The 15,696-nt window shown below is 45.1% G+C and overlaps 1 protein-coding gene across 1 annotated transcript in view; it reads left to right on the top strand.

Annotated features, from left to right (window-relative positions):
* UBE2D2 (ubiquitin conjugating enzyme E2 D2) overlaps positions 1-15,696 on the top strand; it is a 296,135-nt gene that overhangs the window by 210,298 nt on the left and 70,141 nt on the right. Inside the window, exon 6 of the mRNA XM_085617922.1 lies at positions 9,327-9,420. Coding sequence (XP_085474048.1) covers positions 9,327-9,420 — 94 coding nt within the window. The remainder of the gene's footprint in view (positions 1-9,326; positions 9,421-15,696) is intronic.

Genomic DNA, 15,696 nt, shown 5'->3' with positions numbered 1-15,696 from the left:
TAGTCTCTTTTGAGATGAACCAGTTACTTACCTTAGGTAATGATAAATCTGTATGAGACGTATATTATAGATTCCTTACCGCCCCACCCATCCTCCCTGTTCTGCGAACTGACTTCTAGAGTAAGGGACTCCCTTTCAGGACCCTAGTTTTGGGCACCAGTGGTCAGTGTCTTGCATGGCTCTGCGCTTCTGGCGTGGAATGTCGTATAAAGAACTGGCGTTGGAGTGCAGGGATGGCGTCTAAGACACTGCAACGTCATTCCGGCGACCACGACACTGACGCACAGTCGACAGACACCACCTACCAACGGTCAGGGGTACTGCTGAAGAAACATTCTCTGAATTCTGTAACTAATCTATGTCTCTTAAAGATGTATTGTTACCGAAGGTCAGTAACTTGTTCTTTTGTTTCCCTGCTGGGTCTCTGCAGGACAACCTGACCCCCCCCCCCCCCCTCCCCCCCCCCCCCCCCCCCCCCCTGGCGTATTCCTGCCGTCTGATTATTTTTTTTTTTTAAACCAGTTTTGTTTTTTGGACTCTACTGAAGCAGAGTCCCAAGATGGCTATTAACACTTCCTGGTTGAAGTGTTGGCAGCCAATCCGGTTTGAGCACCTGCCTGTTGGATCCTAGGTGGATCCGCGTCCCTAGATATACATTTTATTTCTTTTTTTAAATGTCTCAAACTACAGAACAGATTTACACTAAATAATGAAAGGCACTCTTTCAGGACCAAGAGCTAGCTTTCTGCCAAGTTTAGTCTAATTCCATTCAGCGGGTTTGGCTGTAGTCCTGTTCGAAATCTCTATGGTAATTAACGTTGGAAAAACACTTTTTTTGCCCCCCTTCCTTCTTTGGGTCCCCGCTTTATGGATCACCCCAAGAATATCCATGCAGCAGACTACTCACTATACTTGTTTTTGGAAAATGTGGTGAAGATTAGTAAAGCTGCGCCAAAGATATAGGCAAATCAAACGCTTTTCCTATGGAAACCGGGTCCTAACTATAGTTATTTGAGGCCTGCAGTGGTTGACACAACATATTGTTAAGCTTGTGGCCAACCAATGAGGGTTGACTATTCATTCCCTTTTAAATCAGTGAATCGGAGCACATCAGGATACCAACAGTTCAAATATACCTAACTTTCCTTTCAACCCTTCATGACAACCTGAACACCTCTTAAAACCCAACTTTTACCAAAAAAACCTGAACGGATTTGCACCAAATAAGGAAACACTGTTCGAGGCATATGAGCTGTAGATCGCATACTTTTGCATAGATCGCCATCTGGTATTGGGCTTGGATGTTTGCACTTTGTTATTGTAGAAGTCTTTGTAGTCACAAGTTAGGTGACTTCTCCTTTGGTTAGAAGTGCGCAAGGGCATCGACTCCATCTCCAGATTGTCTATTTTCCGCCATCGGGTATGGGTGTGATTTGCTGCGCTCTGGGTCGGTGTCGTTTTCGATTCCCCTTCAACGCGCAAAGCTCTCACCGTTCGACTGTATTTCGATCGCGATCTTGGCGTGTATCCAAATCAACGAAATCTTCAAGTCCGGTTGTCGACTCGGGCCGTTGAGCCGATGGACGCCATCAACCAACATATGGAAAGGACTCCATTCAAAAGATGCAAGTGTGGGGCTAAATTCCCACACAGATCTCCACGAGGTCTGCATCCACAAGAGATGATACTGCGAGACCTGTGATTCTTTCAGGTCCAAGAAAACTATACGTGATCACCAGGCTCGACGTCCCGAAATGTCGATCAACCGTTTTGGCGCCGGACAACATCTTCAAGGCAGGCCCTGATGATCCTGAACCAGAGATGGGAGATGAGGAAGCCAGCGTCTCTGAAGCCGATGAATCTGACAAAGACCACCGTTCATACTCCAGGTCAATGGAGCGTGAGTACTGACGTAGACGCCCCTGCCCTGAAAAAACACATGGCTCTGGTAACACCTTCACCTTAGGGTCTGGGTCGACACCGTGATAATACTTCAGAAGCCCCGCCTCCAGGCCCGGCTCCGAAGTCCACAAAGTCGTCAAGCAGCTCGGGATCCAGCCAGCTACACCACAGTATCAAAAAATCCTCTCCGGCACCGAAACACAAACCCAAGGTACCGTCGACACCAGACTCTTCGGCACCGAAAGAAAAAACTAAGGTACAGTCCACACCGGACTCTTCGCCACCGAAACAGTCAACACAAGGCTTCGGATCCGAAAAAGCAGTCTAAATCTTCAGTCAAAAACTCCACCTAAGCAAAAGGACACAAAACCCCCTCCTAAAGCTAAAGAAGACAGGATAAAATACCTCTCGGAGCCTAAGTCCTCGGCACCGAAAAAGCAGTGTTTCATCCAGATCCACCGGATCCGAAGCAAAAAATACTCCATTTTGACCCCATTACCGGCCAGGTCACCTTTATACCACGTAAAAACAGGAAATTGGACACCTCAAACACCTGAGATACCCTTAAAGAAAAAAGACTCAGCCACCTCACCTATGAGGCCTTTCTTTCCACCTCCACAGCTTCCAAGCATAATACTCTCTCCAGCGCGCCTCCTCTTTCACCTGCACCACATGATGAGGATATAGGGGGTGGTGATGAGGACATAGAGCCACCACATTATCATGACGATACTGACGATGACACCCACAGTATCCCGCCTCATGACTCCTGGGATGATTATAATGTCCCAGATGTACCTGAGCCAGATGTATATCCCTCTAGACCATCCCCTCCAGATGACAACGTAGGGTATGCGCAACTGATAAATAGAGCTGCACAATACCATGGAGTTCAACTCCACTCAGACCCTCTGGAGGAAGATTTTTTTATTAGAGACCTTCTCGCAGCCTCAAAAAACAAATACTCTCCCTATACTGAAAGGGATGATTAAACATGCCCCTGAGGTTTTTAAAGATCCTGTCAGGGCTAGAGTGCTCATCCTAGAATTGAAAAGAAATACAAACCAGCTCCGACCGATCCAGCTTACATTAGGGGTCAACTCCCCCTGGATTCATTAGTAGTGGCAAATGCCCATAAACTGGCATATTCCCAAACCACAGGTGATGCCCCCGCCAGACAAAGTCTAAACTATTGGACGCATCCGGTAAAAGGGTTGCATCACAGGTGGCAAATCTTTGGCGTATTGCCAACTCACAAGCTTTATTAGCGCGGTATGACATGGCTCACTACGAAGAGCTGGAAAAGCTCATGCAGCATCTTCCAGACCAATATAAGACCAAGGCAAATGATCTCATACAAGACGGAAAGTTAATCACAAATAACTCTATTAAATGTGCCCTGGATTCAGCAGATACAGCATCCCGCACAATTAATACAAGTGTGTAACTACGCAGACATGCGTGGTTATGCATATCTGGTTTTAAGCAAGAGGTGCAGTCTACCATCCTCAATCAACCCTTGGATCAGGAACACTTGTTTGGACCTACTGTGGACACATCTTTAGAAAAGATTAAAAAGGACACAAACCGGCAAATCTACGGGGGCTCTACAGGCAACAATTAGAGGTTTCTTTCGTCACTTCTCTTATAAGGGCCCCTCCAAAACAATTGGCACAGAAAACACCTCTTCCACTTATAAAAGCTCCACTCAAACTTCCCCTAACAGAGGATTTTTTAGAGGAACTTAGAGGCAATAACAGAGGGAGAGGATGTGGTTTTACACCCGCAACTCCCTCAACACAAAACAGTGACTTCCCTCCACTCCCCCCAGACCACTCCACTCCAGTCGGGAGAACACTATCACATTCCCTACCTGTCTGGAATTCCATCACCACAGACAGGTGGGGTAAGACAAATTATCCAGTATGGTTACTGCCTGGAACTCCCTTCTACTCTCCCCCCGAAATATACCTCCCAGACTACGTCCAATGTCCACAGAGCATCTCACGCTTCTCAAGCAAGAGGTTCGCTCTTTTGCAAAAGCATGCAATAGGACCGATTCCCCTACATCAGCAAGGTACGGGGATTTACTCCCTTTATTCCCTCATTCCATAAAAGGATGGCACTCTCAGGCTTATATTAGACCTCAGACCGTTAAACCTGTACATACAATCCGACCACTGCCACATGGTCACGCTACAACAGGTCCTCCCGCTGCTCCAACAAGGTGACTTCCTTGCCACTCTAGATCTCAAGGACGCCTACTTCCACATTCCTATTCACCCTGCTCACAGGAAATACTTGGGGTTCGTAGTGGACGGACAACATTACCAGTTCAAAGTCCTTCCATTCGGGTCACAACAGCACCCAGAGTCTTCACAACATGTTTTGTGGTGGTAGCAGCCCTCTTAAGACAGCACATTCATGTGTTTCCTTACCTAGACGACTGGCTCATAAAAGCAGAGTCACACAGCGATTGTGTGTGTACAACAAACACACAACACAATCCAGCTGCTGCACAATTTAGGATTCACAATAAACCTCACCAAGTCACATCTCCAACCGTCCCACACCCAACAGTATCTAGGTGCAACAATAGATACTTCCAAAGCCCTTGCATACCCCAATCCAGCCAGGATAGCCAGCCCTCATAACAAAGTTTCAACTGCAACACTCGCTACCAGCTCGAGTGTTCATGCCCCTAATGGGGAGGAAGGCCTCTTGCACCTTAATTGTCCCTTACACAAGACTTCAGATGCGTCCATTACAAGAATGTCTAGCACAACAATGGAACCAAGCGCAAGGTCAACTTACAGATCAGGTGTTGGTGGACCGCCGCACATATCTCTTTGCAATGGTGGAGCACACAAAATCTTTCCAAAGAGCGGCCATTCTTAGACCCGGTTTCACAAATAGTGCTAACAGCGGACGCATCGCTCACCGGCTTGGGAGCTCATCTCTTAAACCACACCATTCAGGTTATGTGGACCCCTCAACAAAAACTCCTCCACATCAATCTGGAGTTACTGGCCATATTTCTCATACAAGTCATTTCAGAAACATCTCCTAGGCAAAACTGTCCTCGTCGGGACGGACAACATGACAGCAAAGTACTATAAACAAAAACAGGGGGGAACACACTCTCTACAGCTTTCACGCCTAGCACAAAGCATTTGGAGATGGGCCATTCCTCAAAAGATACATCTCTTATCAGAGCATCTACCCGGAATACACAATCACATTGCGGATCTGCTCAGTTGTCAACCGCAGATTCACAAATGAGAACTTAATCAGTTTTTTCAAATGTGGGGCCACCCAGACATAGATTTGTTTGCCACACATTTAAACACAAAATGCCCAAACTTCGCCTCCAGGTATCCACACCCGTTGTCCAAAGGCAATGCGATATGGATGAACTGATCAGGCAGATTTGTAAACTTTTCCGCCTCTCCCGCTCATTCCGTTACTGGTGCGTAAGCTCAGTCTCTCACAATGATCCTAGTTGCTCCAACATGGGCCCGACAACCATGGTTCACAACACTGCTGGAACTCTCATTAGTTCCACACCAAAAGTTTCACCTTCCCCCAAAGCTTCTCATACAGAATCATGGAGAGATGAGACCTCCAGAACCAGCTCAACTGAACCTAGCGATCTGACTCCTGAAGTCTTTGAGTATGGTTACCTTAATCTCCCACCAGACTGCATGAATGTCACTAGAGCATGCTATGCAGCTAAATGGAAAAGATTCGTCGTTTAATGCAATAATACAATCAATCCACTAGATGCTTCAGCTCAAAACATTATCGGTTATCTCCTGCTTATTACATGGATGGATGTGTATGCCAGATTACAAAAATGTAATCTGGCATACACATCCATACGATTACATCTTGCTGCTATAGCATCTTACTTGCAAAACAGACAACACTTGTCATTGTTTAGGGTACCTACCATCAAAGCATTCATGGAAGGCCTTAAAAGGACAATTCCTCCCAGAATTCCACTCTCCATTATAGAATCTAAACATTGTCCTTACTAGGCTCATTGGACCCCCATTTGAACCTTTGCATGAATGTGAATTACAGTTCCTCACATGGAAAGTAGCTTTCCTTGTGGCCATCACATCTCTCAGAAGAGTGAACTCCAGGCATTAACCATACAAGAATCATTTTTGCAAATATATCGCAATAAAGTGGTTCTTAGGACAAACCCTAAATTCTTACCTAAAATAGTTTTAGCTTTTCACCTTAACTAGTCTGTGCTTCCAGTCTTTTTTCCTCAACCAGACTCAGTAGCAGAACGGGATCTTCATACGCTTGACGTCAAAAGAGCTGTCCTTTACTACATTGAAAAGACAAAAACTTTCAGGTAAACTAAACAACTTTTTGTAGCTTTCTCATCACCACATAAGGGCAATCCTATATCAAAAGCTGGAATTGCCAGGTGGATCATTAAATGCTTCAAAAAATGCTACCAAAAAGCAAAGCGTACATTATTCATTCCCCCAGAACGCATTCCACACGTAAGCTTGGGGCATCCATGGCATTCTTAGGAGACATCCCCATGGATGACATTTGCAAAGCCGCAACATGGTCTACACTGCACACTTTCACAAAACACTACTGTGTAGATGTGCACGCAAAAGAACAAGCTAGTGTGGGCCAGGCTGTACGAAGAACACTTTTTCAAACTACAGGAACACATGCAGGTAGCCACCGCAAACTGGGTAACTGCTATATAGTCTATGCAAAAGTATGCAATCTACAGCTCATATGCCTTGAACGGAAAATGCTGCTTGCCAGTATGCATCTGGTGGCATGTAGAGCTGTAGATCCGCATACGCCCACCCGGACACCTATATGTGCTGCAGTATTATCTTACTTAGATACATTACACATGGACTTCTTTTCTATTTTTAACTAACACCCATCACCACCCTTTATGGCGCAAACAATCTGGAGATGGAGTTGATGCCCATGCACACTACTTACCAAAGGAGGAGTCTGCTATCTCGTGACTACAAAGATTTCTACAATAACAAAGTGCAAACATCCGAGTCCAACACCAGATGGCGATCTAGGCAAAAGTGTGCAGATTTACAGCTCTCCATGCGAGGAACAGATCCATACTGGTAAGTAGCATTTTCCGTCTGAGTGAAGTTCTATCTTTGTACGAAATTTGGTATGATACAGTTTAGGAGCTATTTCCATATCACTTTCCAAAATTTCCAATCGGAATTGGGAATTTATATGTAAAATCAAAGTTGTCGTCACCCCATCCAAGCCCAAATCCACCCCCCACTTTTCTGTCCCTCGCTTGACTAGTCTGCGCAAAACATTCCGGGAAGGAGCAAAGGTGGAGTATTTTGGGGTTGAGGGGGAGAGTCTTTAATGCTTCATCAAATGAGCCTTGTGCCAACAAGTACTCAAAAGTCGGGGATGGCAACATGCAGCAGTGATCACTTCTCTAAGCTACTGGATATTGTCTTTTCTTGCGTCTCCAGTAATCTGTGCTAACTGCATCGGCAATGTGTGATCTCGGGCACAGCATATCGAATAAGTCTGGGTCGTGAACTCCTCTCCGCTCCTGGAGTTTTCTGCACTCCACGGAGTTCCTAAAAACTCTGCTTCGCATAGTTTTTTTTTCCTCGCTCGGTTTCGCCAACGTCTAGTTGGCAGGCGAGGAAAATCATCCTCTATGGGAACAGTCCAGCTGGAACTGCCAGGCCAGGTCCTCCCTGGACTGGAAACAAGCATCCTAGGTCTGGATTTGGGGTTTCACCCCTCATCAGGCAGGCTAGCTTGACTCTAGTGGCATGGAGAGCGCGGGACCCACGTCTGGGCATACCCTTCCCTGGGGGTGACGGATGCAAAAAGAACAATTGATGGACAGAATGCAGAACAATGTCATACATTCACCCCAGTACAGAGATCCGGGCCTATACCCATCATTTGTTTTTGCTCCCCATGCCTTTCCAGGCATTGTCTTTTACCTTTTTATTTTCTGACACAAACTACTTATCCAGGCAATGACGAAATGTAAAATAAACAACCTGCTGCAAACACTGACCACACCTTACAGCTCACCCCACCTCCTATCTTTACTGTTGTCATTGTAAGGTGCCTCAGGGTGACTAACCCACCAATATGGTGCTTATGTCACTAGTAACTTGAATCTCGTTTGAATTAGCTTAGATGTACTGCAACTGTCATCTTTAGTCAGACTTTGGGCTGGTAAATCTTAAAACTGCTATATTCTATGCAGGTTCCAAGCCAACTAATTTGTGAATGAGTTTTGGCATCATGTGATGGATTCCTTAGATTGTGGTGATGGTTACAAGTACTTAACATTTTCCATACCATTCCTAGTTTGTTTATAGTTCCAGGGATTGATGCGTCTTATTATCTCTGAAGTAATTTCCTGCAGATCAGCAGATCTTGCATGCGTCTATGCAAATGACAGCCAGAGTAACAATCCGATTTTGTTTCCAGACTCCGGATGTGCAGGACCTTATTTCTATGGGTAGCTCTCCACCATTTTATTTGTATTTAGCAATTCAGTAATGTATATGATCTTTGCATTTCCCTGTGCATCTTCAGTGGTGTTCTGCAATGAGGGGAGCATGAATATATGGGCTTTATGTACCACAAAATGTATATTACATGGATGGCTAATAAAGTATCGGAGCTAAATCTGTATTAACCGAATACAAACATTTTTGTTTAAAAAAAAAAAAAAAAACTTTGGGCACAGGTTTCCAAACAGCCCAGTAGTGAAAGAGGTAAATAAAATAAAGACTGAATATCAACTGTTGAAGCACTGCTACATTCAGCTACTTGTAACTACAGTAAGATTTTGCTAAATCTGCTCATTTTCTCCTATTGTCTCTCACCTTCTCTGCACTTCCAGCTTGTAGATGTATTTTAACACAACAGCTAATGTTCTTACTGATGGATGTTAGAAAGCTGGATATGCCTCGCAATGTAGCGCTTGTTTCACTAGGTGGTCATATATTGCTGTTTTCTCCTAGGCGGTTTGTGGTTTTGAGGCATACATTATTAAGTGTCTTAATATGCTTGTCTTTTTAGAAGGAATGTCTATAATGGTAGAGCGTTATGTTGGTTATTACTCCATTTAATTCCTAAAGTTGATGTTTTGCACAGTGTTTAATCCTGGTGTCATTCACTCTGAGTGGACATGGTTGGCTAGCAGGTTCCTGAATAACAATGAATGCATTAACTCTAATTGGGGTTCAGCAAAAGTCCAGGCCAACTCTGAGTGAAGACTGAAGACATTTGTTTTTGTCCAATTAAAATGCACATTGAAAGAATTTTATTCTGGCCTCTTTCTGGGGTTGATGGGAGAACTTGTTTGAAAACTGAAATGTACATTTGCAAGCTTACTGTTTTCTTTTTCTCCCTAGTACTTTTGTCCATTTGTTCTCTGTTGTGTGATCCTAATCCAGATGATCCTTTAGTGCCTGAGATTGCACGAATCTACAAAACAGATAGGGAAAAGTGAGTATTATGTACTGTTGTGACATTATGACGTTTATTTAACTGTCTTTGTATAATAGATCATTTGGAAATTACTGTCAAATCCATTTTATTCCTTCACATTTTGAAGTCTGTGTTGAATACAATCTGAGCAGAAGCAAGAAGTCCTAAATCCTAGTATGGCGTATACCTCTGATTCAAACCTTTAGAATCCTTCTGTTAAGATCTCACAACACACTTTTAAATCAATGTTTTCATTTCTTTCCAAGTGGAGAATGCATGAAAAATTAAAGCTGAACTGATTTGCCTCAGTCTTCCTTCCATTGCCTCCCAAGTCTGGAAAAAGATGGGGCCCCCTGAGCAGTTAACTTGTACATTGATTGGACATAATGGAGAAATTCACACCAGTTTTGAGCAGACACTGTTAGTTACAGAAACTCTACTGGATTCTGTTCTTCCTCAGGCTTTGCCCAAACCAGAATACCTGGAACACCTTGCTTCTGTGCCATGATCGGTGAGGAGTGAAACTCGCCTTCAGGAGAGAGGAGCTACTCCTTATCACTGAAAGGCCTGCACAAAGCTCATCTGACTGAAATCTGATGTGAATGTAGCCATGCCCCAAAAGATATTTTGCAGCTAAATAGGCATGGAAGCAAGAGCAAAACCAACCTCATACGAGCATTGCCTTGTTTGCGGAGCTGCAGAGATGCTTTATCCATAATCTGGCCTGGGGCTGTTTTAAATCTACTCTTATGGTTTTCAAATCTGTTATCAATGAGGCTCAGGGAATTCTGGAGCTTTTGTAGTTTCACTTTGCCAATGTAGGAGTACATTTTTTTGTTTCCAGCTGGCTTTTCTGGAATCCTTTTTGCAATGTATCTGTTATGATATCGAATATCCTCATTTAGGGTTGCGCACGAACACTAAAGGTAGTTTTGAAATGGGAGTCTCTTCAAAATAGAGGCTTCTAAACATATTAGGTAGAGGAAAGGCTATATGTTGTAAAGGTACCTGAAGGTTGTCTGAAGATATGGTGAACCTTAAATGTGTTCACAAAGAGAAAGTTAATCAGGCCCGGTCACGTCCTCCTCCACCTATATATAAACACAACAGGTGGCCAGGTCACTCTTGCTGTTGAGGTAGAGTTTTACCTAAATCAAAAAAAGATTTTGGAGATATCTCCTTAACTACACTAATGGTGGCATGCTTAATCAAGCGATATTCCACACCATGGTAGGTAGATGCCACCATGACACTCAACCATTGCTGGGAGTTGGATAATTGCAGGGCTCCAATCTGTGATTAAAAATATATTGAGGTAAACCCAGTGAATTTTACCTTTATTGTTGGTACCTTAGCTATGATTAAAACACCACTGTTGCGGGTGTACCATCAGATCCAATGCCTCATCCACCCTTATGACTAAGCCAACATGTTTTGGCCATTTTAAATGCCCATTCAAGTCTCAGGCCTTCTTCAGGGCCACTATAATCCCTGTTAACTATACATGCAGTCATGAGATCTAAGGCTCTCACCGGTCACAATCTCTTCCTTAAGAGATAAACCCTAAATTAAGGGTGGTCTGAACTAGCACTGTTCAGACAGGGAGACACTTCCCTGTAGTCACACATTCATCTAGGAGATGTGCCAGCATGCACATCTAAATTGATTCCTGTCCACCAGTCACCGAAGGGTTTTGAGACATCTGCAGTCTTTTCATATTAATTTTTGATTGACACATGTACTACACGTTGTGCACTCACCTTTGAATTTCAGTGAACTGGCTTGAATTTCAATGAACTGGCTTGGAGTTCATCAGGCTGCCAGACGGCAATACACCCTCCCCATAGTGGTTCAGAGGTCTTTGGCCAAACTTGATATTGGAGACAGACATCTTTGCTACATCAATGGTGCTGGAACCAGAGCTTTGGTACTAGGGTACCTCAGTCTGGTGCTTTGATACTGAAGAGACTAAAAACACCATGTTCGAGGCACATGAGCTGCAGATTGCATCCTTTTGCATAGATCGCCATCTGGTGTTGGGCTCGGATGTTTGCACTTTGTTTTTGTCTTGGAAGAAGTCATTGTAGTCACAAGGTAGGTGACTCCTCCCTAGGGCGATAGTGTGCATGGGCATCGACTCCATTCTTAGATTGTTTTTTTCTCCATTGGGTTCGGACGTACATTGCTGCACTCCGGATAGAAATCGTTTTCGAATCCCCCTTCGACGCGCAATTCTCTCCACTCTATGCTATTGTCTTGATTGCGTTTACCTTTTCGACGCGCATCTTCAAAACAAACGTCTCGACCTCCATCTTCGACGTGGGCCGTTGGGCCTCTCTGCGCCGACCATGCCTGCAGTCAATGGAAAGGACTCGTTTCAAAAAATGCCCCGGGTGTGGTGCTAAGTTCCCACACACAGACTTCCACGAGGTGTGCAATCTCTGCCTCTCACCGGAGCACGAAGAAAACTGCAAGGCCTGTGCATCGGAGGTCGGAGAAAACCATCAGTGATCGTCGGGCTCGACGTCACGAAATGTCTCTCGGAAGCAGCTCGATTCTGGACGTCTTCAGAGCAGATCCCAAAATCCAGCTGGAACAATCTGATGACGAAGACATCTACGTCTCTGAAGCAGACGACTCCGAGGCCTTGGACTCCAAAAAGGCATCGGAGCCGAAAAAAAGCCATGGAGCAAAAAACCCATAACAAGTCTAAGACCTCACATTCTGCAAAACATATATCTCCTTGCAGAACACCTCCCAGGGGGTACACAATCCAATCGCAGATCTGCTCAGTCATCAAACACAGCAGATCCACGAATGGTAACTTAATCCTCAAGTTCTTCTTCCATTCTTTCACATGTGGGGCCACCCAGAAATAGATCTGTTCGCCACACACCAAAACGCAAAATGCCCAACCTTCGCGTCCAGGAATCTCCACCCATTTTCCAAAGGCAATGCGGTATGGATGAACTGGTCAGGCAAATTTGCTAACTCTTTTCTGCCTCTCCCACTCATTCCGTTAGTGGTTCGGAAACTCAAATAGCATTTCCTCACAATGATCCTGGTTGCTCCAACATGGGCCCGACAACCATGGTTCACAACCCTATTGGAACTCTCAGTAGTTCCTCATCAAAAACTACATCTCACCCAAGCATCTCACTCAGAACCATGTAGAGAGAAGACATCCAGATCCCAATCAACTCCACCTTGCGATCTGGCACCTGAGGTCTTAGAGTTTGGCCACCTAAATCTTCCGCCAGACTGTATGAACATCATTAAAGAAGCTAGACGCCCTACCGCCAAAGCATGCTATGCAGCAAAATGGAAACTATTTGTCATTTATTGCACAAACAAAAAATTTAATCCACTAAATGCTTCTATCCAGGACATTATCTGCTACCTCTTGCATCTACAACAATGTAACCTAGCATATACATCTATCATGCTGCATCTAGCTGCCATAGTAGCCTATCTCCAGAACAAACAACATTTGTCTTTGTTTCGAGTGCCCGCTATCAAAGCTTTTATGGAAGGACTTAAGAGAATAATTCCACCCAGAGTCCCGCCCTCTCCAGTGTGGAACCTAAACGTGGCCCTTACCAGACTCATGGGTCCCCCTTTTGAACCTCTCCACAAATGCGAACTACAGTTCCTTACTTGGAAGGTAGCCTTTTTGGTTGCTATCACATCTCTCAGGAGAGTTAGTGAACTCCAGGCATTAACCATACAAGAACCATTTTTGCAGATCCATCATAAAAAAGTGGTTTTTAGGACTAACCCTAAATTTTTACCCAAAGTCATATCTGCTTTCCATCTCAACCAGTCTGTTGAACTCCCAGTATTTTTTTCCTCAACCAGACTCCGTGGCAGAACGAGCTCTTCACACGTTAGACGTTAAAAGAGCAATACTCTACTACATTGAAAGGACAAAATCCTTTAGAAAGACCAAACAACTTTGTGGCTTCCTCCCCGCCTCATAAAGGCAATCCCATCTCAAAGGCAGCAATTGCAAGGTGGATTGTTAAATGCATCCAAATATGCTATATCGAAGCCAAACGCACACTAACCATTCCCCCTAGAGCGCATTCCACACGCAAACTAGGGGCTTCTATGGCATTGTTAGGGAACATTCCCCTAGATGACATCTGCAAAGCAGCAACTTGGGCTACACCACACACCTTCACAAAACATTGTGTAGATGTGCAGGCAAAACAACAAGTGTGGACCAGGCTGTAGTAAGAACACTTTTTCAAACTACTGCAACACATACAGGTAGCCACCGCTTAGGAGGTAACTGCTGTACAGTCTATGCAAAAGTATACAATCTGCAACTCGTATGCCTCGGACGGAAAATGCTACTTACCAGTATGCATCTGTTCTTGGCTTGTAAAGCTGCAGATTAGTATACGCCCACCCGCCTCCCTGGATACCTCTATCTGTTCCAGTACTATCTTACTTAGATACATCTCACACACACACTAGTATCTTTTACAATACCAAAAATCCAATCAATGGTCCATGAGTTATGATTGCTCAAAGTTATGAATGCAAATGCAGAGTTGAAAACACATGCTCTTCTAGTAGGTCATTAACGGTAACACTGGGGAAATGACAGCGATCCAAGTAGAGGATCGACAAATAGTTTTTCTCAGCGTGATAAAACGAAAATGTTGCTTCAACGCTCCATGAAAAACAGCAAAGCAATTGCAGGTCCCTCGAGACCAGTGGATAACACTTAGGTCTGCTACGGAAACCTTGTGAGTCTTCATACACAGAGTACCTTTCTGGGGAGGAAGCTGCGAGGTAGACTCGCTTATGAACTGAGCTCGCGATGTCTGGATCTCCTCCTTTGAGAAGGCTGCAGTGTTGTGGCGCGCTGCACAGAGACTTCATTGAGTGACGTGGCAGTTGCTGTAGTCTCGGCAGGCTGGAGGACGTGAGCAGGCACAGCAGTCTCCCTCGATCGGTCCCGCACTGGGGATGTATCCCAAGCTGTGCTGGGCTGTTGGGCGGCACTGCAGCGAGGCAGGCAGACGCAGGGTTCTCCATCAGTGTACAGGCAAACAGATGCAGTAATCCTGGTTCGATGCTCTGTACTGGTTTCGGATGATCTCAGCACGGTGGGCACTGGGAGAGCGAGGTCCAGCAGAAGTGTTTTTAGGAGCGATGTCTTTGATGGCCCTCAGACTTCTCGAACAGGGGGCAGGCCAACAATCCCTTGGAGTTACTGAAGTTGTCTTTGTAGAGTAGATCCAGTCTTTCTCACTGTCTGGCAAATGGCAACATGCCAGCACAGCAGGGCAAGTTGCGCAGTGGCATGCCCTCTTTCAGCATAGCCATCTGGAGGCAGACACAGCAGAGCAGTTAGCAAATTAGCAATCCCTCCTGCAACGCATCTCCTCTTCCTGACAGTCTCCCCTCGGGTCCCACTCACTACATGAGGTATGCAGGTATGTGTGGGGACAGGACGTAGCCCTTTCAGTTAGAAGTGTCAGCCTCTCCTATTCATCCTGCTCAGGCAGACCCATCAACATGCAGATGACCACTCAGGCACACTTATCCTTCCTTTGTGTCTAGAGGGAATGTAGGAAGCCAGCTGTCGCCCAGACGTGTATTCTAGAGACTGGCAGAAGGCACTAAGGGTTTAAGTAAGAAAAGGCCACATTTCTAAAAGTGGCATTTCCAGACCTGCAATAAAAAAACACACCACTAAAAGATGTGTGTTCGAGGCATATGAGCTGCAGATCACATACTAGCATAGATTGCCATCTGGTGTTGGGTTCGGATGCTTGCACGTTGTTGTTGTCTTGGAAGAAGTCTTTGTGGTCATGACATAGGTGACTCCATCGTCAGTGGGTTTTTTCCGCCATTGGGTTCGGATGAAACTTTTCGGCTCCGGTTGGAAATCTCAGTTCCAAGCTTCTCGAAGCGCAAAAATTACAAAAAAACCATTGAATCACCTTCATCTTCGACATCGATTTTCATCGGCTCGATTCCGGACATCCACACGGGCCGCTGGGCCTATCCACGCCATAAGGCCTACGGCTCATGGAAAGGACGCCTTTCAAAAAATGCCCCCAGTGTGGAGCAAAATTTCCACACAGTGACCATCACAAGGTCTGCAACCTGTGCCTATCACCTGAACACGAAGAGTCCAGCTGTCCAGCCTGTGCATCCTTTCGATCCAAAAAGACCATTCGAGATCGAAGGGCTAGAAGACACATCATGGCACAGAGACCAGCTCCGGAACCGGAGGACATCTTTGATGAAGGCCCGATGTGCCAGAAGAAGATT

This window comes from Triturus cristatus, chromosome 7 (assembly GCF_964204655.1).
Source record: "Triturus cristatus chromosome 7, aTriCri1.1, whole genome shotgun sequence".
In the NCBI taxonomy this organism is placed as follows: domain Eukaryota; kingdom Metazoa; phylum Chordata; class Amphibia; order Caudata; family Salamandridae; genus Triturus; species Triturus cristatus.
This window is presented reverse-complemented; position numbering and strand designations above follow the sequence as displayed.